Consider the following 27,944-nt stretch of genomic DNA (forward strand, 5'->3'; position numbering starts at 1 on the left):
CCCAGAAGGGCAATTAGGTTTACAGCAAGAGTAGTGGTTTAAAACATAATACAGGACAACAACAGACACGAGACACCATAGCATAAACAGAGGTCTGGGCACATCTAGTGCAGGTAGAATCAAAGATTCAGGCATGAGAGCAGGGGCTTGGCCATTTTGTTGCAGGGCAGCACAAAGACAACATGGGTTTCTGGCAGACACCCAGAGCTACTGGGGTGTAATCAAATTACTGGAGGCCTTCCTGGGCTCTGTGCAGCGTTTGTGCTGTGCATAAACACCTCAGACAGTATCCAAAATGCACATTAACAGTGTGGAGACAGTTGAGGAGGATGGTGTGGTCTACTACTCTACTGTGTCCAATCAATGCTGCTGACAAGTCCAGGAGGATGAGGAGGGAGGGGGAATCAGCCGCCATCAGAAGGTCGTTAGTGACCCTGACCAGTGCTGTTTCTGTGCTATGGAATCCTGATTGAAATTTTTCAAAGAGGTTATTGTGTTTTAAATGTTGAAGTTGAGCGGCACCCACTTTTTCCAGCACCTTGGAGAGGAAGGGCAGATTAGAGATGGGCCTGCAGTTGTCAACTTCCGAGTCAAGGGTGGGTTTTTTCAGGAGGTGTGTAATGATGGGAGACTCTCTTTGGCGGAGCCTGGGAGTGGGAGTGATGGTCACTGAGGGGGCGCTTGTTTTACATGTTAGGGTTAGGGTTGGTTAACTAGTTTATAGGTTTAGGCGTAGTTTTTTTAGGTTAGGGACTTAGGGTTAGGTTTAGGCATAGTTTTTGTGAGGTTATATAACCCCGACCTATTGATTGATTGATTGAAATATGTATTAACAGTTTGCAGAATTACAGTAGGCTACATTTTAAGCACAAACTCAATACAAAGACTGTTAACTGTGAGTGGACGACCCAATTAAGCATTACACTTGTTTACAACAGGGTCCACATTGTTTAATTCATCAAAACATTTAGAGACGTACAAATAGACGCTTCTATATAAGAGACAAAAAAAAGAAGAGACTCCGTCCGTGTAATGATAAGCTTTTTGTTGTTCATGGGCCCGCGTTCAAAAGCATGTCCAGGAGAGGGCGACGTTGCAACGTAACGTGGCATCAGGTAGGCCTACTCCCGTTACGAAAACATTACATAATGCAAACTGCAGATGTACGAGCTACACTGTGAAAGTGTTATATTTTAAAATCGTATTGTGCAAAGCGATTACTGCCATGCAACCTTAATGTTCCAACAGAAGCTGAAGCATTTCATTGTTTTATTATAATTCCCCATCCAAGATACAGTCCATAGTCGCAAGGATCAATTGCCTTTTGTGTAGGATCGTATTCATTATTTATTATAACTCCCTTCTAATAATAAAATATGTCTTCGGCAAACGTGTCCAATATACAATCAATCGGGGACCTCGTTGACGGGAAACCCTATTTATTTTAGTGCAATGTACGCGATAGCATAATAAAAGACAATCATTGGCATCATTTGCTTGCTAGCAATTATGCGATCTAGATCCCATGGCTTGGAGGGAAGAAGGGGCGGTCCTACTGTGATTGGATAAATGGTTGTCAGGCAACAACCAAAAAAGGGCAGGAAATTCAGGCACGTTACATGGAATAAATAATAGTAAAGCAAACTATAAACATATTTATATAATTTTGTTGCTTGATATTTAAAATGTTGTTTCGCGTAGAATTATGTAGAAAATAAAAACAAATTAGATGGTGTGTAGTGTAAAGTTTACACAAAAATGAAAGCCTAGCTGGTACAGATCGAGGTTAAGTTTACACAGTACAGTACAGTACAGTACAGTACAGTTCAGTACAGTACAGTACAGTACAGTACAGTACAGTATTAAAAATGAGTTTATCTAGGTTGCAGTGACAACCAAACTGGCCAATCATAGACGACGCCGTCCCTGCGGGCTATGGGTTGGTTCTTTTAGAAGGCAAACTCTCACCCTGTTTTTTTTGGCATCATCTGTCTCACACAGAGCCTGCCTTGTCTCGCGCTCTCTCAACAGTTACAGGAACGATCAGTGCTCGCTCGAGACGTGGTGCGCGTGGAAGGTACTCAGAACAGAAGCAACGCTGCAGCCTAGTGTCCCGCTCTTTCTTCTTGGGGGGAATTAATAAATAATAACGAGGAAGTAAAAACATACAGAGGACCGCTCGTCGTTTCGTCGACACACACGAGTCAAGTACAAACAAACGCATACATTTTTTTTGGTGTGTGCAAGATTTATCATCTGTACAACTTCAACTAAAAGAACAAAATGGATCCAATGACTCAGTCTACTCAGATCTCTTCGTCACAAGGCATCGATGGACAGAACTCAGCTGCTGCTGCCAAAGACTCAAAGCCGTCCGGTAAGACGGTTAGACGACGCCTTGATTTATTTATGTTTTGTTATTATAAGACCCTTTGAATAGTGTGTATGCCACAACCCGTTCGTTCAACAAACGTGCATGCATGCAAACAATTGTCGTTTTGTTTTGTTTGTATGTTTGTTTTACGAAGAACCAAATGGTGTGTTATTTGTTATATGAGTATATTGTGTATCAAGTGTGTCATACAGTGTCTGTCGGCCTTCGCACCGGTTGTTAACGTGCGTTACCTTGTGAACAAAAAGAGAGGAACAGGAACACCTGTGGTGAACTTGGACACTACTCTCAGCAGGTTAACAACGGGACAGGCCGTGTTGTTGTCCATGTGTGCGTGCGTGTGTCGGTAGTAAACTGAACCATCAGGATTGGAACAACTGTGTTGGGGGTTGAGTTGCTGCTTGCTTGCTTGCTTCTAGCCCTGGGTCAGTTTTCACGGTAGAAAAAACACAAGGCTGTGCTACTATGTATAAAGGAAGTTGCCATCGAATCCAAATGTGCAAAGAGCGCATATTAGGTTGAGTCATCGTGGTTTTTTTTAATGTAAGGCCTCGGGTTATAACAGCCCCATAACGTAACGTTGCCGAGCCCTAATCTATGTTTACGCCAAACGTTGACTTCTTGGCATGAACACAGTGGTGTATTTTATGCCTTGTGGTGGAATGATTCCATGCCGCGACGGCAGATCTTCTGCACTGCAGAGGAGAGGCATTGTTGTTATCCGTGTTATACCTACATTGGTGAGCTGTCGAATTCTGTGACGCAGATGGGCCCCATATTAGCAATTTCGACAAATTCAGTCAAAAATAAGCAATATTGGAATCCAACCAACCGGTTCAATTCCCTAGATTGGAACCGTGTTTGTGTGAAAGGATTGCTCTTTGACTAGCTCTGGTCCACAATGCAACGGCAGCAAAGGGCATTAGGGCTATGGACAAGAGCTACTCTTTAACTAGCCCTTTAACCAGCCTTGTTCTCAGCCACACATGATGTCATATAAGCGTAATGTATTATATATTGACATGACATTACACAGGACACACATATTTTATGCCTGAAGGATACGGCTGGAGTTAGATGTGAGTTTTGCGTACATACACAGTCATGTAGTTGTGTATCGCGACGGCTGTTATGATGTTATCTTAACATTGTGGAAAATGCTTGTCACGCTCGAATCTGCCAGGAAAACCACAAAACGGCGACAACTGGAGGCACATAATTTGACGAGTCACACATTGTGGTGTCGTGTACACCTGGCAGAATGAAGGAAAACCTCGGACGCCTATCCCCCTTTTTGTGGGGGTGAATGGTAACTCCCCCCTATGTCGAGATTACAAAGAAACAGATCCTTAATAATTTGCTCCAATACCAATTTCATTAGATGAAAACACTTTTGTTGTTTGTTTAATTTCTAAATGAAGGGTGGGAAGGAAGGTACAGTAGGATATAAAAACAAAGACTGACAGAATGACTGTTGCCTCCCAGGACATAAAATGACGTTTATTGTCTAGCAGGGAGGGTGGGGCAGTAGGGTGCCAGACCCCAGCATCTGAAATGCTGTTTGATATGGACATCACCCCACTAGGCATGAACTGTAGGATATTTTCTTTATATGATCATATGATGGCAATATGATTATTGAAAGGCTAGTATGCTTTATAGAATTATACTCCCTATCATCATGTGAGATTGTGAGTTAAATATCCAGACACAAACCCCATACATGTCAGTCTGCTAACTGTGAATGTCTTTGGTTGGCCCTGACAATATATTTTAAACTGTAAATAAATGTATGGAAATGTCAGTCGATTAAAGGAAATTGGCATGATTTGAAAATCCCATAAATAATGGCAATTATTTATTATATTTATTATGTTGCTGTGCATCTCGACACACAAGTAGATTTAATTATTGTTGTGTATTGTCTCTTTTTAATTTTAACTGCTTGATATTAAGGAATCAAAAGACTAGCGTAGCGTGTCTATCTTGCCAACCCTGGATGCCTAGTGAGGTACCAGATGGTTTGGGCCGTCTCTGCCACTTCTTGCTGCCGATGAGCCCATGCAATACACTAGATTGGCGCAGTCTGATGAGTGCCTCTGGCCACAAAGGGAGTGACATGTTTCAAATTGAAGACCTAATTTCTAAAACTACATTGGCACCAGATATTCAGGACGTGTTTTGGTTTGGAAAGACATCTTTCATGCTTCTATTTTCAGTGTTGCGTTCCTGGCTGGGATCGGTTACAGAAACGGTTTATAGTTTATACTCTGGTACAATGCCTGTTTGTAAGTACTTGCAGTTAAAGAAATAATGTGGCCTAAATGTTTTAAGTACACTCCCCGACTCCCATGTAAATTGTCAACTGTATACATTTGAACATTCCAGGGCCAATAACACAGAGGTAGCTTCATAATAATAAGCCAAATATCTTTAACAGGCAGCAAGACCAAACAATTCAACAATGTTCTTCCTCTGGGCTGTTCCTTCATGGGGGAAGTTAGTTGTGAGCCAACTTGTTAAGCATGATTGCAAATGACTCCCAACTTGCCTTTTCCATTAGGCCTGTTCTAGTAGGCTATAAGTTGAAATATATGACTATCACTTAAGGTGTCAACACTCACACAGGGACTATTTAGTATCTTGGATTATTTAGTGTTTTATATCTTCCAAGTTCCAGCTAAGTACAGCCATCAATTAATTGTGTGTTTCATTACAAAAAAAGGAAATGTGCTGTATGGGAGTTAACGTTACTCTTCAGTGACCTGACCTCACCTCACAAGTGCCAGGCACAGGCAGTCACAAAATAAGTCCAGGCTTTGCTTTGAGTTGTAATGCACCTGTTGTCAGTCAGTCAGTCAGTCAGTCAGTAAGTAGCCAATTGGTCAGATGCATTCTTTGTTCAGTTTGGCAAGGAGAACTTCTCAATGTAAAACAGTTGAATAGTTTCAGTGAACATTTTTTAGGCTGAAATTAGGGCCATAATTTGTCCAAGGAATGATCGAGGGCATGCAACAGGACTCTGATATGGCTGCCCTAGCTTCAACATAAGCAAGAGTATGGAGAGAACATGTAGTTCTTTTGGCTTTCCTCTCCCTCTCTCAATTTCTCTCTCTCCTCCTCCTCCCCTCTCTGCACTGGAAGCTGACTATAATCGCTAAGGTCACTGAGTCGGGCTGAGACAGCAAATAACCATGAAGGGTTTTTGGTGTCATTACTGGACAGTGCCAGCACAGGGACAGAAATGGTAGGCGTGACTTTTGAGATGACACTAAGCCCCTCCCCCTCCCCCCCTGGCACCTCTATCATTAACTCCACTGGGGGCATTTTCCACACTCGCCGACCCTCAACTAATTCACCCAGACTCGCCCACCCTCAACTAATTCACCCAGACTCGCCCACCCTCAACTAATTCACCCAGACCCGCCCACCCTCAACTAATTCACCCAGACCTGCCCACCCTCAACTCATTCACCCAGACTGGGTAGCTTGAGGCAAAGAAGCAATGAAATGGAGTGGACCTCTGGTCCTCCATTTCACTGATCATCAGATGATATGGCAGAGAAGACCCACAGTGTGAGCTACTACTTGTCCCTGAATGACGTGCCCGTCTGCCCGATGCTTTCCACAATCACCCATCACAATACTTTTTTTTGTTTTTTACCTAGCCTCAACAGATGGGAGTGAAACTGACTATTAACTGTTATTGTGACCTTCCCCAACACAGTTGGTAGAAACAATTTGTCTACGTGCGTATGTGTCTGTCTTTCATTTGCACTGGGGCTTGAGTGTCTTTAAGTATTTGCACACTAACCATTTTTTACATCTGGAATTGGAAATATAAGTGGGAAGAACTTCTTCTCGGATTAACACGTGAAGGTGACTGGTGTGGTAATGTGATGGCTGAGCCATTGGCGTGAATCTGAGCGATGGAATGCTGGAACACACAAGGGCTCGCCAACCTGTCCGGCCTGTCTTAATAAACCGTCCATGCAGGTGATAGCCACTCCCGCTCACGCACACATGTTTATCTCTTAGTCACAGTTTCAGGCATTCTTCAAACGCTATCTCCTGTCATTCCTAAACCATTAGACAAATTGGTTGGATCATTGCTACAGTGGGTAGCGGCAGAGTGAGTAGAGTTCCCACTGCACTCCTGAGGTGCCATTGAGCAAGGAGGCACATAATGTGTTCCGGGGCACTCTGCTCTGGGGCTTGCCCTGTGCTCGGATGTACTGTATGTACAGTTGTACACACGCAGGGTTGTTGGCAAAAAGAGGTTTCCCCCTGTGTGCTCAATATGTAGAAGCAAACGCACCACACTGTGGAGGCTGTGAGATGATTTTGCTCTACAATGGCAGACATTGTTTAAAAAAATAAAATAAAAATATCACGAGGTTCAGAAGTGAGTCAGAAATGTGCAAGGTTACATAATTCCCATCAAGTGAGGGCAGTGTGGGTGTCCAGCCAGCATCTGGAGGTAACAAAGTAGACCATGGGAGAACAATTTAGAATTTCACTGGAGGAAAAGGGAAACAACAGTCCATTTATAAATGGTATGATATATTGGTAGTTGCTATTGCAATAGTATAAGTGCTATGTTGTTAGTTGTAAGTTGTCTGTTTTGTCTGTCAGTCCTGCCTGCATAGCAAATATAATATGCATGTGTTAAGTAATTGGGGATGGTATATTGAAGTAAATATGGAGACTACATGGAGTATATGCATGGGGTGGAGTGAATGTATAGTAAGTGTTTTTGTAGTATTTGATATAGAGTTGTTAAGGCTGGATAGTTGGAGTAAGTGATTTTGATTCATCTAGTTGAATGTCTTCTAAGAAAGAACGGGGGAGGATTGTGGAGGATAGGACTTATTTTCTTCTTCTCTTGTAAGGATGTTCATTCCTCTGTCCTTTATTTTTTCAGATTCCTTTCTTTCCTCTTCGTCCGTATCTCTCATTCAGTCTCCTCAAGGCAAGTGTATGGTTCTCTTACGCTGCTCGCCTGCTCTTCTTCCTCTCCCTCTCTAGACCTTTCTGTCTCTCCCTGTCCTGTCTCTTCTTGCTGGCTTGCTGTAATGCTCTCCATCCCTGTCTCTAGTGCCCCTCTCCTTCTCTAGGCCAGACCAAAGAGAGGTTCTAAAAAGGGCTTGCACAAATAATGAATACATTAATAAATGCATTACTACTATGCTCTAATCCTAACCCGGATGCAATCCTTGATTCCTTCTCCTGACTGCTCTTACCCGGGCCCTCCTTGTAGAAGCCTTCTAACAGCAGCCCATCTGCTTCCACTGCTCGTGACCCTTGACAGCTACACTGGGCCAGCATAGCTCCACCCTTTCCCCCTCCACCACCAACATATGGTCCTTGTAATTATTTCAATACTACCCAACTGGAGATTAAACCGAAAAGAAAAAGAAAACGGGCAAGAAATGGCAAGACAAAACCTAAATGGCAGACCTGTGCAAATTTTGTTTACACATGTAGAATACACATGCTACATGTGATGCAAAGGTTTGCCTTAGCTAAGTGCACTAGAAGCACTTGATCCTTCAATCTGACATTGTTGCATTGAATAGCCATATGCCTTCATTTTCCAATATAACAAATATAGAATGAGACGGTCATTTACTCAGTCAATGGCCTCCACCTAATGTAGTGGCGCATGTTGTAACACGCATGATTAAAATGTAGTCTTTCTTCTCCATTTCGGCACCCACCTCTCCCTGTTCTTACCTATTTCCCAGTATCTCCATAATATACACAAATGAAAAGACGATGTAAAACCAACTAACTCCCTGCAGATGACGACAATCTGATCCATTTCAGTCCTCGCGCGGCCTGCTAGCTGGCATTATTTAGGTCAGCAGCGCGCACGGAGTCATGGTAGGATCCAATATAATCCCAAGATTGCCACCTTATTTTAAGAAAGCAGAGAGAAGTTCAAGTTCACTTCACCAGGAAGCGGAAGGCTAAAAATGGATCAAGTTGATGCCCCAGGGGGGAGCCTACCTTTCATCTAGCCACAGTGTCTGTGGGTGTATAACCCCAAAAGCCCCCTGTGGCAGCAACCAGGCCCTGGAGGATGAGCGGCACTGGTGAGGGATCATCTGCCACCCAGGGGTTTGTCTTCCACTGCTGCTTGCTCCTCCTCCACTCTGCCACCTGCTTATGGCTTCTTCTTCTTAAGGCTCTGTGCATGTCTCACCTCCACGCTGGAGCTTTAAAAAAGTAGGTGTTCTTTCATCTAGCAAACTGTCTGATTTCTGTTCATTGTCCATTTTGAGTTCTTAATGTAGCCTTATTGCAACACCATTTTCAAAGTCTAGGCTGGAACATTTGCTTTCTAGATTAACCATATAGTTCATAGCAAAATAGCAAAATGTTTTAGGACCACTCAACCTCTTACAAGATACATTATGGTAAATGCCAATCAATTAGTAAATTAATTATTCAAAAGTACCGGTAATTAGAATTAGAATAAAAATAAAAACCTGTCATTTTTAGTTTACTGTAGGTTGGACGTTGTAGAATGACTATGTTGATGAAGGGTGCCTTGTGCCAAAATAAAGGCTTTAATAAGTGTATTTTTTAACTATTGGATTACTATTCTCTCTAGCCTTGGCATAGACTCAACGTGTCTGGAAGCATGTTGTGGGTCATTCTCTCACAGCAAAGACTGTTTGTTCACACTGGTGAACACCGCTCAGGCACCAAAACTATTCTCATTCATTTTGATTCAAATGTGACTGGAAAATCAAACCATTCTGCCACCACTCTCATGGGGTCACATGGAGTCATTGGCATCCTTGGATAGGCCACTGTCATCATAATGTCACTATGATGAAAGTGATCATTCAAAAGTAAAATAAAAAATAAATAAATACAAATAAATGCCAGTAAATACAAAACAAAAACTTTGATGGCTCTAGACCAGAAAAATACCGCAACAATGCTGTTCTGTTGATTAACTGGTTGAAGTTAAACCATGACAGTCAGAACTATGGTATGAAGTCCAAAGGTAATCTGCCACATGACACAGTACGTCTTACATGTGGCTTATGCCACATGTAAGACTTATTGTGTTGTGTGCATCGCTAATTGGATGTGACATGTCCGTGCCCTGTGGAATTTGATCCCGTATCATATTGACTCACCAGCTCTGCAGAAAAAATGCCTGACTTTTATCGGTAACGGATACCAGGGCTTTGTCGGCTGACTGTAATCTTTGTGAAGGACAGTTTCTTGCTTTGTACTAAATTTAAAACTCATTTACCACCGCCCCCCCCATCTGGTGTCTGAATTGTGTACTCCAGGGCCGCCAGCCAGTCATTTAATACGACTGAGACCATTAGTTTGAAATCCGTTTCACTCGGAAACCGAGACCCAGGAAGTGAATTATCGCTTATGTAACGGGTCCCGCGAATGTTATTTAATTCACCCAAAACATACATTTTGTAACTGGGTATCGTATCGTTTAGATATTAAAAACACGAAGCCGAGATAATACGACAAAAAAAAATGCGTTACCATTGACGGCATAAGCCAGTGGAATTTTCAATTCTGTTTTATTTATTTTTATTTTTTATTTTCCCCATCGCACCGAGTGTTACGAGCACGTACAGAACACAGTTGTGAACCGTAATCAATTTATATTAAAATAATTAACTCGGCGCAGACAAAAGGCGATCTGCGGTCCGCTGGCCCCTCCTATGCCCAGCTTTCCGGGTTTGTGTAAACACAAACATTGGATTGTGATTGGCTGAACACCCCATAGCGATGATTTGATTGGCTGAGCAAAGTACATATTGAAGATATGTGAAATGAAGGCAGAAAAGTGAGGATGCAAATTGTGATTGGCCAGAATGAGATGATGTATGATAAGAGTGCCCCTCACCTCACACAGGTGTGATTTATTTTTACATTCGTTTTAACTATATGCACTTCTAAAATAACTCGCTAATCTCCCTTGTTGAAGTGAAAGTGTGTTTCTTGGAATACCGGTAGTCAGTGTTGAGTTATAGTCGGAGAGCTACAGAGAATCAAAACTAAACTTATTCTGTTTAAATATGACTCATGGACTGAATGACAACTTGAAAATGTGTCTCTAGTCAGACATGCTGCCTGTGTGTGGTCCGACGTGCTAACAGTACGACGGCATTAGTCCGACACCCAACCCTAAACCTAACGGGGTAGCAACAGGTTAGTTTTAACCTGGCCACAGGTTCGTTGTAACTGGCCACGCATGACAGGAGCAACGGTGTTGTCGGACTAATGCCTTTTGGACTGTTGGTATGTCTAACCAACGTATGCACCACCTGCCCAGGCACATATAAGCATACTTCTGGAAGGAAGCCATGGCAAAGGCCTGACATCAGTCAGTTTAGCAGGAGGATTTGCCAGTCAATCAGTTTTTTTGATGCCCATCCCAGATAGTCAAGTGCACGCAACTCCACTCAACTCCAATTACCGCAGAGAGCGCAGGTTACATAAGAGATGGAGCATTGAAGTTCCCGTGATGCTTTCATTTGGAAGATGGCACATGAACAGTGAGCTATTACAAAACAAGATTGTTGACAGCTTTATCTGAATCCTGCTCAAAGGGAGCCTCGTCCATGGTAGTATGGGTTGAAGTTCTAATCAAGTGACACTTCCTTTGGCTTGTGCCTGTGGTGCAGTAGCTGTTTTGGAATTTGTTTTCCAGTATTCAGCCAAATACTATCGTCGCTGTCTGCTAGATGGAGAGTCCATGTGGCCTAGTTTGAACAATGCATTTTACTGTGGCTATGAGTGAGAGGGGAGGCGGGGGTCCCAACTAAGACAAAGTGCACCAGTCAGTCAGTCTGTGCACCCCCATGGCAAACATGCCCTGTGAAGGGCCACTATGATGGCTTCGAGCTCACCCTGACCACACCGGCAACGCAGGGTTCACACCAGCAGACAATAACTGCTCAGGAAATATACATATAATATGCTGTAATCTGTCAACTTAATCATGACATTAGAAATATCACAATAGTGTAATGTTGATCTTTTTGACATTTGGGTGAACAAGCATTAAGATTGATCCTCTGCTTTACTAAAACAAAACTGCATGGTTTACCTGATTTGAATATTTGCTTAAAAGTGAAGCGAAAACTCATCCGTAACTAGTAGGGGTGTAACGATACGTTTTAACAGTGATACGATACGTACAGTATCACAATACATGGTTGACGATACGATACATGGACGATATTGGTACAGTAACTATTTAGCTAACACATTAAATGTGTGAAACTTAGTGAACACAGTGATTCTCTGGCAAATAAATGGACATTGTATTTGAACCCACGCCTTCGTGACCTTGACATGAACTCGGAATACACACATTTTTTGATAGACCAATTGTAGCCACTGTATATGGAATGGAAAATTAATTAAACCCATATCTTTATTTATTATTCTTAAAATTGCTAAATACAATACAATGCCCAAGTAGTGATTAGTAGTGATTAAATTGATTATTTCCATTGCAAAACTATTAGATAGCGACTATCTCCCTTGCAATACGATACAAAGTCAAACGATACGATATTTGCTGTTTACATATTGATATACTTAGATTTTTCATACAGTTACAATATCGTTACACCCCTAGTAGCTAGTGATTGGCTTGCAGAGGTTGAGTTGGGCAGCTGAGCTGACGCACAGATCCCAATATAGCTGCCGTCACGGTCGCTTGACACTAGGTGTTGAAAATAATAAGGGGTGCCTTCCGCGTTGAAAGGGATCATGTCATTATTGGAACAGTTGCTTGGAACATCTTGTGGACAGACTGGAGCCCGAGGAACCCCATGGCACTGAATCACATGCAGGGAGTCCCTACCATTGCATTGACTTAAACTGCCACCTCGGTTATGGCACAAGGAAATAGTGGTTTAACGTGTTTTAGTGCTCTGATTGTCAAGGCAGTGTAGACCGTATTATTCAGACCAAAAGAGCAATCCCATATTACCAAGACATTGTTCTGATTGGTTATTAATTCACTTACTGTATGTGCTTTAGTTACATCTTCTGTTTGATTAACCATGAAGAGGAAAGGGAGCCTATATCTGTGGAGACGCCAACTCACATTGTGGGGAAATTGGTGCTTATTTGTCGATATGCAGTTCAGATGTCAAACGTAGTTCAAAGAAAATATACTTTTTGTTCTCTAGCGTTGTGTTGTTTGGCATACATTTGGTGGCTTTCAAAAGTTGGATTTGTGCTTAGCTGCTGAATTATACAATACCCAATTGAATATATTATAGAGAAAGCCGAGGTACTCTTTTAGTTTTCAAAAGATGAGATGTAAAAGGGGTCATTATTATAAACAATATATAATGACCATTTGACTTAACTTCGTTCCCAGACGAGCATTGGATTTCATTTAAGTTGTCACGTTCAGTTGTGATATCCTTCCTCTGTGCTCTCTGTCAAAGGCATCTTGACATGAAGTGACTCAACAGCTCTCTCAAAGTCATTGATGTAACTCTTGTAACTTCCGGTCTAGATCTTTTTTTCTTCTTCCCAAAGCTGATTTCTAATATTTATTGAAGAGATATTTCAATTTCAAACATGTTTGGGGGTAGTTTAACGTCTACATGGGCAAGTTTTTAAGTTGCTTGATTCAGAATTTATACATAAACAGATCCCTTCTTTTTTTTTTAACGCTCCCTTCCTATACGAACCCATTGTTCAAACTAGATTAATTGATAATATCTGTCCTTGGTTCTTCTGGTGATTGATATTGTCCTTATACGTATATATTTGTTTAATTTATTTCTTCATTTTCCAAAAACATTCTACTAAATCAAGAAACTTAAAAACTGTCTGGGGTGCCCTTTTATGCCCGAATAGACGCTAAAATGACCCCAAACGTTTTTAATATGAACAATTATGTCCTTGCACAGAATTGCAGCCTGATTACGTTTGAACGGAAACAAAAATGGATCTAAGCATCGCTGTACTTTGAGAACGAACCAGGACTAAGGTCCATGGCATGAAGCCTCTAATAATATTAGAAACTATTAAAGTTAAACTCAAATGAAATTTGCACACATTATAGAATCTCTTTAGAATCACAAACTGCAGGGAATAGTTGACACTTCAACCCTCTCTTGTGTCTATGTAACCTGTGACAACAAAAGGTACTACGCAAAAAACATTTAAAGATGAAGAGAACCTAATCTAAGATCTAAGTGTTGAAGAAACATTCATCCATAACGGACACAGCCATTTATGCTGTTATGAATTTATTTAATTTGAAGCTGCTTCATTTTGGTCATATGAATCATTCTTTGTTGTCTCATTGAGTCGTCAATGGCAACATTTTGTAATGGTTCAGAGCAGCATGCACAAGGGTAGATGCCATTCATTAAACCAATATTACTGTTCCATGACGCAATGCATGACCGCTTGGGCTGTAACATTAAAGCCTCACTAAGTTATACTGAAAGTGCATGGGACTTGAGTGTCTGTGACTTTTATTTCCTCCTTTCTCCTATCCGCTGCTGCTATCTCTGCATGGCAATGCAGATAAGAGAGTGGTCCTGGGCTCTGACAAGCCCTCTGAAGGTGTGGCCACCTCCCTTCGATATGCTTCACAACCAGGCTCGTTCTCACCTGGGAATTATGGGAGTGAAGCAGGGCCTCCTGATGGACAACCAGATTCACCAATTAAGCTGCCTCCTGTATCTGAAAGAATAAAGGCACTGGAGTCAAAGGCACTTGCTGCCAAGAAAAAAGAACCAGACTTTCGGAGCGATGGAGGCTTCTCTCACTCTATGAAACGGCACTATGAAAAGACTCCCACTGAGCCAATCACCTCGTCTGTCCATAAGCGAGGGGGTTCTGGAGGTTATGGGGGCTCTGGAGGTTCCACCGATGTGGAGTCACCGGAATCTCCATTTGAAGTCCTTGGAGAGTTGCGACAAGTCACTGAGTTTGAAGACACGGCAGACTGGATGAGGGCCCATTTGCCTCCAGTGCTCGACTTTGTTGATACTGTAGATTTAAACAAACGCACCCCAGTGTCAGAGAAGAGTGCTACAACCAAGGAGGTGAAAGTGGGAGGTATAGTTATACCAGATGTCCCTGTCGCTTTTGCAAGCGTCCCTGATGCTTTCATGGATTCTCCCATTGAAGCTCCAAAACTGAAAGAGAAGTTCAATGAACCACCAAAGCAGCAAAGCGAAGAGGAGGAGTTTGACATTAGCTTTTTACCAACTGCCTACATGTGGGAACAGCAGGAGAAATCTGGTGCCCAGGCTCCACCAAACCTGGACTCTGAGCTCCCTGTTTCTCCTGCCCCTCCTGCAGGCTTTGGCTCCCCATCTCCCCCTCCTTCCCCACCTGATACTGTTGATGCAAAATGTAAAGCTTTGGAAGCTAAGAAGACCCCATGGGGTACAGATCTAAGCAGTGAAGTGGACAGCTCAGGAGATTCGGATGATACCGTCATCGAGGACGGAGTCACCATTTCTTCCTCTTCTGTCCTTAAACTCTCAAAGGACCCTGCCCCAACAACAGCCCCTCTAGATCCCTCCCTCCCCACTGAGGAAATGGCTACCCCACCAGCCAAGCCGGAGAAAAAACCAATGCAGGTCCCAACGATCAATGTCATTGAGACTGATGAGCCAAATTATAGTGAAGAGGAGATGGACCAAGAGGAGGAAGATGAGGGCTATGAGGTTGTAAAGGACCCGTCTAACAACGTCCCTCAAGCTCCCGAATCACAGCCAGAGGTGGCTAAATCGGAGTCATCCAGGACCTGCCCCTTAGAAACGGAATTCATGGAAGGCTACTCTCCCCCATCCTCGCCTGTGGAATCTGATGCCGAATGCTCTCCCGAACACACGATCCGTAAATCTGAACCTGGATCAGACCTCGAGTCCAAGACTGACGAGGTACAGAATGCCACAGTCTCAACTGCAACAACTTTAGATTTTAGTCGAGCTCAAACTGAGAAATTGCAGATGTCCTCCACAGAGTCTGACAAACCTTCCCCTTCCACTGCCAAACCTTCCATAACAAGCGAAGAGGTGGACTTCCCAAATAATGATGACGAGTGGTCGGATGACGTGCAAGATATTCTAGTCAAACCTGGTATGATGGGCATTACTTCTCAGGGTCCAGCTCATGATGCCCTGTCTAAGGTTGGTGAAAACATCAACATGGATGTCAAACAGGGTTATATGGATGATGCATATGACAGACAACAATCATTTGATGATTATGATGGATCCCCGGCCTTGTACGATGACTTTGATAAAGAGCTGAACCGTGCTCACGACACCTCTTCTACAGACTCTCAGGTTGTTATTGGATCACTAAGTGCAAACACAACAAAGGGCTCTCGTGAACAGGATGACATCGTGTCGCTGGGTGATGAAGATCCCTTTCCCAAGCCGGTCGGAGGTCAGACATCTCCAAGAGAATACCCTAAAGACCCGTATTCCTGTTTCCAAACTGAACCACCGAGCAGCATCAAAGAGCCAGTGAATGATGCGAAGGTGAATGACTTTTCAGATGACGTGACAAATAGAAAATCCCTTCCCCCACACACAATTTGTTCAGACACCAAAGCAGGACACCGTACACCTGACACAACTAGTGACCCAGAAAGCATTGCACCTGACTGTTCAGGTTCTGGTGACACCGATAGCTTTGTGGATTTCATGAGGGAATGTCTCAAGTCCAGACAGGATGAAGACCCTGGTGACCTCCGCCAAGCTCTCTCCAGCATCGAGTACCCCAAAACAAACCACCCAACTGTGGTGCTGGACCTCGAACAGGAACGCCTCACCATCCGTGCTCTCAAAGAGCTGGGCAGCAGTCAGGAGGACGAACAGTTTCAACCGAGTGGGAAGGCTTCGGTCCAAGGCGACACTGACCCCTACAGCACATCAACGCGGCAGTCATCCTGTACCTCGACTACCAATGCTCCGTCCCCGCAAACCAGACCTGCTTCGGACAGCATGTATTCCAAAGAGGTAGAGGTCATCGAGGAGTTGGTGGCCGAGGCCTACTACCTTGCCGAGCATGTTTTGACAGCAATACTAACCCACTTCTCAGGTAACACCTTCCTTCCTCTGGGCTGTAGGCCTGCTAACCTCTCATGCAGACACCTCAAAATTTACTTCACTCTAGTCTCCTCTCTTACCTGACTGTGTGATCCTATTGAGAAGTCAAACTTATAGCGAATAGGGCTGCATGTATTCGAAGAGCAGGCTAAACCTGTTGTACATATATCTATTGCTCATAACTGTAATGGCAGTTTGTAAGAGAGAACTAACTTCATGGCACACCAAAGCTTTAGAGGTAACTCAGGTCATGGTGACTCTGCAAGCACAGTTGTCACAGAATTTGTGTCACTACTGACACAGATATGGTCTAGCACCCCCCCCCCCCCTCCCCATGCTTAAGACCCCCTGACCCTTTGTCCTTCCCAATGTCGTTAGCTGTTTGGCATTGGTGGGGTTTCAGACATGGTGTATGAGTGTCTGCTTGCTGGGCCCCTTGACATCGGGCGGCACAGTCCATCCCCAGTGTCGGGTTTCTGCGTTGATGCAACTTTCCACAGCAGTCTGCGTTTTGTAGGAGATGACTGTCGCAGTGACATTAGACATGAGATTTGTTTTTAATAGAAGTCAAGTCATGAATATCTCATGCTGTAGGGCGTAGGCTATTACATTTTATGTTCTAAATGAGAGTACAACAAAATGGTAAATTATTCTAAATTTATTGGATGTTTGTGAGCCTGCCAAAAGAGATTTAGGTCCTCCCTTGACCTCTCTTCATCATGTCTCCTTGAGACTGTAAAACAATATGTCAGACAGGTATATGAGAACAATTAACAATTCCTATCATAATTTGTTGTAACCCAATCTGTGTATTGCATTATAATAAAGTCAGTTTTAGGGTTTAGTGTTCAGAGGCTACAAATGTATAGCAGTTGGAACAGTTACTAGACTCAGACTGCCACTGCCAATGCCCCCTAACACCCCTCCCCACACACACACACACACACACACACACACACACACACACACACACACACACACACACACACACACACTGCACACACACTGCACACAAAGAAACAGAGACACATGCGCAGAGGCTGGTATGCAGACAGTAATCCTGAATCCTGACACATGCAGTGTACATAGTAGTACATGACCAACACTTGGCACATCATGAAATTTGTGGGTTGGTCTCTCGGGCAACCAGAAACTAGGGGAAAGTGTACTTCAGGAGCCCCACAGTGAATGGGTCAGTTTTGACACGTTCCTTTTGTCAAGATTGTGTCCGAGTTTCTCAGCCTTCACTCTGTATAGGCTATAATGACTTTGTTCTGTTGAAGGAGCTCTCTGGTTTGCTGTCCTGAGTCGTTGAGTCCTCTCTCCCTCAGCCGTGAACCTCGATGCTATTTTAGTCTCCTCTCTGCAGTGCTGTTCTACAACTCTGTAGGTTATGAGGCGGGGTATGCTTGGTTAGGTGTGAGTTTATTTCATGGGGTGTGCCTGCCTGTTTTAGCTGGCTAACATCCATTGTTAACTGGCTAACTTATATTTCGCCATACTCCCACGTTACTCACTGAAGATCTCAACCCTAAAACAACTATGTTATAAATCTATAAGCTGAGACTTGTTTTAATAAATAAAATGTTTAACCAATCTGTATGGTACTAAGTATTCTAATTTAACTCATCTGCGGTGTTTGAGGTGATCTCTACTCTTCCATAGAGCCATATTGACACCTGGTGTTGGGTAGGAGAAAATATTAGCGCGTCCCCATCTTTATTGTAATTCAGACTTCAATGCAATATGAATTACCTCTCTGTCTCCGATAGGAGAGGGAGACAACAGACATAAAACTACCGATTGTACCTTTAATGCTGCCTCGCCATACCAGTTCCTTCCTACCCCTATTCCCAAGAACCCACTTGACCACCATACTTTCTGCAACACCTTTTTTTTTTTTTAGTTCTGGAGTTGAAATTGACATGGCCCATTCAACATGACATATCTGTGCTGGGGTGGGACCACATATGGGAGAATCATGTGAATACTTGAATCAGACTTGAATCTGTTCACACTGCTGTCTGTAACCACCTATCCTATAGCACTATTTGACTCTTTGTAGATGTTATCAATCCCATGGTGGGGGAAATTCAGTTTCAGCTTCACCCAGCTGATGCCTGCTCAGGTGTTCATGATGAGCGACTGTGAAGCTGGAAAGGCTTTAGCTGTTTAGGCGTGGCTATGTTGTAAAGAGGCCACGCACAAATAGGTGTCTGTGTGTGTGTGTGTGTGTGTGTGTGTATGTGTGTGTGTGCACGCGTGTGTGCGTGCCGTGCGCACGTGACACAAATGTACAATAGCAGGCCTACGGAGGCTGAGCGGTGCCTGTAGCTTTAAGAGCTACACGCTGCACAGCAAGGTAGAAAGCAGGCCACTGCGGCTGCACTGCTGTACTGGGACCTCCCGATGGATCTGGGGCCTCGGTAACGCAGCGAGGGAGGGAGCGGGGATAATGAACGAGGTCCGTCAAACGCAGTGCTGCCTCCCTGTGGGTACCAGCAAAGCATTCTGGGAGGGGACTTATAGACCCCTGCAGTGCTGGGTGAGGAAACCCCGCTCATGCTCTCATCGCGATGCTCCGCAGCAGAGACAATAGATGCAGAGAGAGAGAGGGTGCTCTGTCTTTTTTCAGTTGTTTCAACGACAGCACAAACAAGCCCATCGGAGATGAGTTTTCTTCTTGAAAACAACTTTATTTTCTCCCTGCCTCCTTGACACATTACCACACTCGGGACATTATAAATACACTTGTTTTTCCAGACATAAGAGCCATTTAAAAAAAAATCTTTCTGTCTCTTTTGCAAATAATGATTGAACATTTAATAATTGATCATTTAGTTAAAGGGTTTAGCCACAACAAATTTAGTTTTTCTTCTATATTGAGAAGTGTGCGTTCTCGATATAGGTTTGACATTGGTACATTGAATTGGTACTATATATAATGGCAGCCACATTGACGTATTTGCTATTTGTATGAAAGTTAACATTTCTATTCACTTATGTAGAAATACCTTATAGAAGCCGAATACAAATACACTTCCCTTTTCTATTGCTAATACATGATTTCCTATTTACGGCTAGATTTGTGTAACCTCATTAATGCTCATCGCCCATCTTCTTGTTAGATGGGCGCGAGAGAGCAGAGAGAGCAGCAGAGAGAGAGCAGCTGGTAACATACGGTCATATATTGATTGTAGCTAGCTGCCCTATTTTGACGAGCCATGCCTGAGGTGCATCATCGCATGCTGCAACTCTGGTGTGTGCTGTTTGTGCACTCCTGCGTGGTGATGTTGGTGTGGGGGTGGGGGGGAGGGCTCTGAATGCAGTGGTGGACACAGTACTTGAGTCATAGTATAGATGGATCAGATCACTGTTGTTTCTTTTCCCCAAACAGTGTTCTGGCATCCATTTGTGGGTCACGGGCCAATTCTTATGGGTCACATGTCGACTCGAATAAAAATACTTTCCTACATAAAAAAAAAAGAACACGTATATATATATATATATATATATATATATATATATATATATATATATATATATATATATATATATATATATATGAGCCATTCTACCGAATTGGTTCAAATTCAGAGTTGGAAATTCTGTGAAATTCATATGCTCTTTCAGAAAAGCTTTTCCCATATTCATGTTGCACCAGATATAAGGGACACATATTTAGTAAAGGTACAGTCAATTATCATATTGTATTTTCATATATATTTTTGGAATATCTTTACTCTCCCAAAATGTGTCACTACGGAAACATAGGATTACCTTAGCATAAAGATACTTATTTTTAATCTATTCATCTTTTTTTCATTCCCCCCCCCTGTACAGACCATTTGTAAAAATGTATGTACGGTACATGGTACGTTAGTGCCATATAGCAGGTCTTAGGACCGAAACGTTTGCTTTTTAATTGCACTTTGAGCACAGAGCACTTTATGAGCATGATAAAGAAAAAATGTTTTCTTAAGTCTCGGTCTAAGGAGTTTTCCTTCTTTTTTTCATACTGTGAGCGAGTCTTTTTCTGTCAAAGTTTCCCTTATGTTTTTGAGACCACCGCTACCGTAGTCAAGTTCGGAAAAAAAGGACGAAGAAAGGTTTTCTCAGTGCTTCACTAATTATAAATTAGAAAATGTAGTATGTCGTAGTATTAGTATGTCACAGTAGCCCCATGCAATACAAGTCCAACCCTGTAATTGGTGTGTTGCCTGTTCGTTCTTCTCTGTCTACTGTCGTGCATTTGGTCAGCGCAAGCACTTAAAAGTACATGTGTGTGCACATTCACAGGGTTTGAGCTTTTTACTGCCAGAGGGACACTAGACTAGAGGAAATCGATAGAGGGGCGCTATCGCCGTTTCAGTTTGAGTCTGTAAGCACCTTTTCTTGGTTAGGCAGAGCCCAGCCTGCTACCTTGCTGTCAGAAATGTTGAACTGGGGAGGGACCCACAAGAGAAGTGCAAAGCAATTCCATTCTGAGGGAAGTGTTTGCGCTGATAGAAAGAAATAAAGAAGAAGAGAGAGGGAGAGAGAGAGATTGCATGAAGAAAGGGAGACAAGGCGACATTATACCAAGGCCCTCTGTGCTGCCATAAAATTCATCTGAACAAAAACTCCCTGAGGCATTGATCCACGTGGTACAGTACTCTCTCTGCATACTGTAGGTCTTTTTCTGCTTTTTTAAATGCCCCTCTCATTACAAGCTGCTGGATATTTAGAAGAGCCCCTCCACACCACCACTGCATTACATAACAGCCAAGCACACACACACACACACACACACACAGTCTTATCACTTATGCATGTATGACTCCATGCAGACATGCAGTACAAAAACACGCGACGTGGCCGATAATGTGCCCCGAGACGCCCAGAAGGCAGCCGTGGTGCGCTGTGTATTATTCATGGCGTTTCATGGACTCTGAGGTTTGAGATCATCTTGACGGCTGGCTACATGTCCTGTGCTCCTGCTCATGTATGTTTCACAACATGCGAGCGCACGTGGAGAACATGTGCATTTTTGTTGAAATAAGCGATTTTGAATAGAATAGTCCCCAGACCAGTTCTTGGTCGCTGGAGTGGTTCCCTTAACCAATGTCTTCTTCTGGCAAACACACACTTCTGCTACACTTCACTGTATTCATCAGAGTTACTGTATTTTAGCTTCAGTTTTCCGTTCTATTTTTCAATTAATTATGTCTATTTTAGATTGAAACTCTATCCATTTCCCGTCACCGGGGCGGCTGTAAGGACCCAATTTCCTGCTCCCTCTTTGAAATCAATAACGGTTTTATCTTACATACAGTATATCTTATCTAATCCCACCCCTCACCCCGTCCCCCTTCCTCCCCATTTCTCGCTCTCTCTTATCTGTCTCTCTCTTTAGTCATCGACCTGATACACTGGCGAGACCCCAAGAAGTCGGGCGTGGTCTTTGGCCTGTCCATGCTGCTGCTTCTGTCACTGGCTGCGTTCAGCTTCATCAGCGTGGCGTCCTACCTGCTGCTGGCCCTGCTGTGTGTCACCATCACCTTCCGCATCTACAAGTCTGTCGTGCAGGCCGTGCAGAAGTCCAGCGATGGACACCCCTTCAAGTGAGTAAAGGAAGAGGTGTGGCCAGAGAGTGTGTGTGTGTGTGTGTGTGTGTGTGTGTGAAGGGATAAAGGCTTCACCGTTTTTCTGCGGTGTCATTTTGTGAAGGGAAGATGGTTCATGTAGCTACAGTACAAGTGTGCGATAGAATGTGTGACCAATAATATAAATATGGCATAATAGTGAACATTCTCACGGTCACTACAACAAAGTGTTAATAATCTTACAATACAACAATACAATAAGGCTAGCTAGCTAGCTCCCTAAATGACGCAACAAGGGCTGGAACAACTGACACAAATATCTCATTGTACTTAATCAGCATAAATAACGTGACTACACCATGCAGAAATGGAAGGGAATTTGTGTTTTTAACCCTGGAACCCTCACTCTGTTTCTGTATCAAGCACCTCTTTGAAGTGACATGCTCAAACGGAGGGCCTGCATGCATGGTGGCGCATGATATTACACCCGTCTGAGTGAATCAGTTTCTGCTACCTTTTTATTTATAGAACAACCTTTATGGCTGAGCCAGAGCCTGAGGGGAGCACTTATTCAAGTACACAGATTAGAAAGCAAAGAAATCTGATTAGGAACATAATTTCTTCTTTAAAACAAATGGAAATGAAGATTGGAGAACCTGAATGGTGGAGCAAGACAATTAACCCCCCAAAATAACGTATTTACTGTTGGTTACTCCTTGAATTCATGCAGAACATGTCACATTATCACGAAGATTGAAGACAAAATCCAGACAAATTGGATGAATAATGTTTTTTTTATAATCTCAAATGACTCTGTGTCATATTATATTCAAGTTACTTCTATCCAGTTCACCCTCTTTAGTACTAAAACGCAGCATTGCAGCTCAAACGTTTCTATTTAGGAACAATTTCGGTGTAAACAGTGTCACGCATGAATGAGGAACGCACCTGGGCGGGCATGTGGGGTTTAGCACGAGCTGATTCACACACTTGTGCCCAAACAAAACATATCTATACATTTAAGGCTTCACAGGGTGAATAACTGATTGGGGGGGGGGGGGGGGGGTCCTTTTTTAGGTTGAAATATTTCTTCCAAGTAAAAAACCTTAGATCAAAGAAACAGATTAAAGCATGTAGCTTTGTCATAAATGATTAGATTGGATCCAGAGTAACCGATGGTTAGTTAGACGGGGCTAATTATTAACGTAACAATTAACAATGTAGCCAGTTAACCTCATTTTGTATTCTCCTCCTCCTCCTCCGCAGAGCGCTGATGGAGAAGGATGTCAGCATTCCCCCTGAGACCTTCCGCAAGCACGTGGATAAGAGTCTGACCTACATCAATCGAGCCCTCAAGCAGTTGAGCCGCCTCTTCCTGGTCGAGGACCTGGTGGACTCCCTGAAGGTGGGCATGGCCTGGGCTAAACCAGACGGGACCCGCAGTCATTGCTCATGGTTTCATCCTCTCCCCCATTTAACCATGCGGTCCTGCGTTTGACTGCTGCGTGTGTTTGTTTTGGCCAGTGTTGACAGCAAACTATTACCACTCCCTCTTTCTCCGTGGAGTCGTCTGTCGCGCGGTAGTCTTTTTATAACTCTACCCTGCACAGCGATAAAGCTTCAACGCCTACACACAGCTTTCACCATAGTTTTTAATACTTAGCGGCTTTTCCACAACAGCGCTCTGTAGAAAGCCTCGCAGTAAAACGTGGGAAACGCAGAGGAATGCCCTGAGAGGTCGTCATTATAATTAGTTCTTTATATTGTGAATTTTATGCAGCAGTTCCTCAGAACCTGTCCCGTCGCAACCGAACCAATTTGTACATGGGTTTTCAACCAACTAGTTAACTAACTGCATTTGCCCTAGATCCATGTCATACTCGTTACCAGTTTTTGATGACTGGAATATAAATTGGTGATGGTGTAAGACTAGTCCCCAGGATCCAGAGTTGAGAAGCTCTGATATAAGACACTGTAGCTATCTGATGGCTGCTCATGCAGCCCTGAACAGAGAGAGAAGGAGAGGGAGGGGAGAGGAGAATGGAGGAAGAGAGCTACAGTACAGAGAGAAGCAGTCCTGCCATTTAATGGCAGCTGTAGGGGAGCTAACTAACTACACATACCAAGCAAGCATCAGAGCGGGGCAACAGTCTATCCTAAGAGCAGCCAAGTAGAGATAATGTTCTGTGCAGTCACAAGGATTTCCGAGCCCATTCTATTGGCAGTTCACATCCCAGCCCTCCATTCCTCCCCTCTGAAGCCCTGCGGCATCAGCGATGTCATACTCGCTGCGTTGCTATACTGCTGCAAATCCTTTTGATAGAAACGTGTCAAGATTTAATTGCGGTCAAATCATGTGACGCCACATCATTTCTGGAGATAATGTAGTTAAGATGCCTGGTAAAAATGCTTCACCTCTGGGGGAATAATTCCACCAAAGGAAATTAGTGTTGTCGCAATTATGAGGTGTATATATATATATATATATATGTGTGTGTCCTCTGCACCTAAAGGTTTGGGAACCCCTGGTTCTAACTCATGCTCACTTTGTTTTCCTCTCACAGCTGGCTGTGGTCATGTGGCTGATGACATATGTAGGAGCGGTCTTCAACGGGATCACCGTCCTCATCCTCGGTAAGGCCCACGAGGAAGCCTAACAGAGCCTCAGCCTGGCTTCTGTTAGTCGGACTGCTGTATATGTTTACATGTTACAATGATGAACCATGTGTGCATTAGATACAACAATGACATAACGCATAATTATGCACAATTAATCCAGAATACCCATTGACATTTACATGTGCCGTTTTGGGTGCATGCCAAAAACTCAAAAGCACTGTACAATGAGGATATGCATTAGGATTCCTATGCTTAAACAGCAGCACATTTTAACATTGCAAATGACTCTGTGTGAGTCTTTAAAGACCCCCAGGGTGTTGTAAAGAGGCAGTCGGGTTCATTTAGTCCAGTGCGAGCCAGCCTTTTAACTGGGCTGGAAAAGCAGATAACAGGCATTAAGGGGTTTGAGTGGTTGCTGACTGCCTGCCTTGCTACCCCGACTGCATCGTCATCAGTCAGCGGTGCATTGGGTTCAGCCCCGCCTAATGGCCCATCCCGCCATGTTCCAAGACTGTCGTCGTGCATTTTGCTTAGTAAGTGCAGCTTTGGCACGTTCCTTTCCGGAACACTTAACTGATCGATCTCACATGCCGACGACTTCTTAAATGAAGCCGCGCCCTGCGCAACGTCGGTGTGAAAAATACAGTATGTCATGTTTGATGGCATGTGTAAATGCACGTTGTTTGTGTCAGGTGGAAACCCTGCATGTTCATTATTTTAAAAACCTTTAAAGTTTAAAAATAAAAAATAAAATCTGGCAGAATCATATCTCCAAATTTGTTTAAAGTTTAAACAAATTTGGAGATATGATTCTGCCAGATTTTATTTTTTATTTTTTATTATTATTATTATAGCACAGAGAAGATGATCACATCTTGAGCTGCTATTCAAGTCACTGGACACTGTATGCGTGTGTCCATATTTAGCTATAATCCAGGCAGGCAAAGCCACAGACACTTGAACTTCATAACACTTGATAACATCTCTTTCCCTCCATGTTCTACCCAGGTGACATCCTCCTCTTTGCCATTCCCCCGATCTACGAGAAAAACAAGGTAAGACTGTGGCCTTTGCGTTTGTGTGTCAATTTATTTTATGTTTGCTTCGCAGTGAATCACAAAACCCCTCCAGCTCCACGGGTGACATCATGTAGTGCTGGCGGCAAATACCCATCGGCACTCGCTCCTTTCAGGATGAGCTCACCGAATGACTAAAGCCTTTATCACACGCTGGAGCCTATCGTCACCATCTTGTACACAGCGGCGTAGATGGATAATGCAAAGTCACTGCCAGTAAAACAAGATAAATGTCAACCGACCGTAACATCGAATAAATGCCATTGGGCCCCCCCATTCATAAGAAACGAGATCTTCATCAGTTGAGCCAATCGTGCTGAATTTGATACCAGACTGCTTTCATGTAGATTGGAAATCTGGTCTCTGTGGGGATAGAGATCGAAGTCGGATCCGAAGTCTCGTGCCAAATTTGGTTTTGAATCAGAAAGAGCAAAATTCAAGCAGTTATGTTTGTGTGTGTGTGCAGAATATAAAAATAACTGTGGCTGTGGTAGGTATAACTATTCATTGACCATGACTGATGTGTGTAAATTCCACACAGCACGATCCTCAGTGACTAAAAATAGGTGTAGAAATTGATCCTCAACGGTTAGTATTTACACTGTCACAGTTAAATTATCACTGAGGATGTTGCTGTGAAATAGCTCTACAAATGTAGTGTCACACCATATGAAAATGCATGGCCTCTCTCCTCTCCTCTAGACCCAGATCGATCAGTACATTGACCTTGCACGTACTCAAGTCAACTCCACAATGGCTAAGTAAGTGAAGCTATTTACTAGTGCGTCAGTCTTGTGCTTAATTTATGCTCCGCCGCACGTCGGTGTGGCGCGGTGGAAATAACAGATTTCCAAGCTCAAAGTGCGTTTGCCATGCGTTGTGAGCTTGTAGATAATAGATGAGCTAGATTTGCCATGCAACACCCTCTTTATGGCCCGAAAGTCAAATTTCGGGGCTTTACTCAAGATAACAGATTACACAACAATAGCACACATTACTAAGTGGTGCTATTTCTACACAGATATGTGTAGAAATAACCCTCCCCTTCAGCACACAAAGATAGACGGACAGTCATACGCCCTACTGAGAGATGCACATTCATCATGATGGTGACATCATATTTTTGTCCTGTTTGCTCTTCTCCCCCCAGGTTGCAAGAAAAACTCCCCGGAACCATGAAGCGTAGCAAAACGGAATGATCCCACAATTCCAACCCCCCCCCCCCCTATCACCATTATCATCTTCATCATCCTAAAAGTACCCTCCACTGTCCTGTAACGTCCCCTCCCCCCTTCCCCCTGTCCCATATCTAACTCCCAACCCCCCTTTCCATCCTCCCAACAGCGTTATCGCCGCCCCACCGCACTGAACCAGCTAGTACAAGAAAATAAATCTGAGCTACTCAATATTCAACCTAAACTACTGCAGAGCTTTACTACAAGCATTACGGGGAAGAAGAAACAAAAAAGACGTGCACCTGCAGGGCAAGACGGGAACGTGTGTAGCCAGCGGAGGGAAGTGATAAGATGCTGTGACCGGTTGCCTGTCTTGGGTGTGCCACAGTATGTATAAAGTTAAATAACAAACAGAGGCAGGGTCAAGTGAACTAGACTGAATCTATGACCTGGTTTATGTATAACACAGTGACAGTGGTGGTGGTGGTGGTGGTGGGGGGGGGGGGGGGGGGGTGCAGCGTGCAGCATTTTACAAAGATGGGTGTTTGTCTCTCAAAAAGCAAATGTCTGTACTTTTAATGATACATTACTCAATGGAATGAAATGGAAGACACAGGATCGAAAATCTGAAAAAGGAAAAAACTAAAAAAAAAATTGAATAAATAACCTTTTTAGGTATAATTGTGACTAGTCTTTCCCTGCTCTCTCGCCCTTTACAACAGTTATATTAATAGTATGAACATTCGTTTGAATAGAAAAGGAAGTTTAGTTTTTGGAAGGTGAGACTGGGTTTCCTCTGTTACTGCGTGGCTAGTTATTGAGTTATGGGTTTTATTTTCTGTTCACCTTAAAGACACTTATGTATGTAAGTTTCTGCAATGCACTGAAACCATTTTCTTTTGTTCTCAAAGCCCACGGAGCAGGTTGAAATAAAAGGATTGGAACACCGACGCCAGCTGTGATAATTTGGTCTAGTTCACCCCGTTTTTTGA

At 43.3% G+C, this 27,944-nt stretch overlaps 1 protein-coding gene across 1 annotated transcript; it reads left to right on the forward strand.

Moving 5' to 3' along the window:
- Window positions 1-1,994: 1,994 nt before the first annotated feature.
- Window positions 1,995-27,900, forward strand: rtn3 (reticulon 3). The gene is made up of 9 exons (XM_080793169.1): window positions 1,995-2,377; window positions 7,317-7,370; window positions 13,952-16,489; window positions 21,893-22,100; window positions 23,349-23,487; window positions 24,647-24,716; window positions 25,710-25,756; window positions 26,480-26,538; window positions 26,928-27,900. Exons 1-9 carry the CDS (start codon window positions 2,284-2,286, stop codon window positions 26,974-26,976), a joined length of 3,258 nt encoding a protein of 1,085 aa, XP_080649295.1. The 5' UTR covers window positions 1,995-2,283; the 3' UTR covers window positions 26,977-27,900.
- Window positions 27,901-27,944: the final 44 nt, after the last annotated feature.

This window comes from Protomyctophum bolini (genome assembly GCF_963924005.1).
Source record: "Protomyctophum bolini genome assembly, chromosome: 20".
Classification (NCBI taxonomy): domain Eukaryota; kingdom Metazoa; phylum Chordata; class Actinopteri; order Myctophiformes; family Myctophidae; genus Protomyctophum; species Protomyctophum bolini.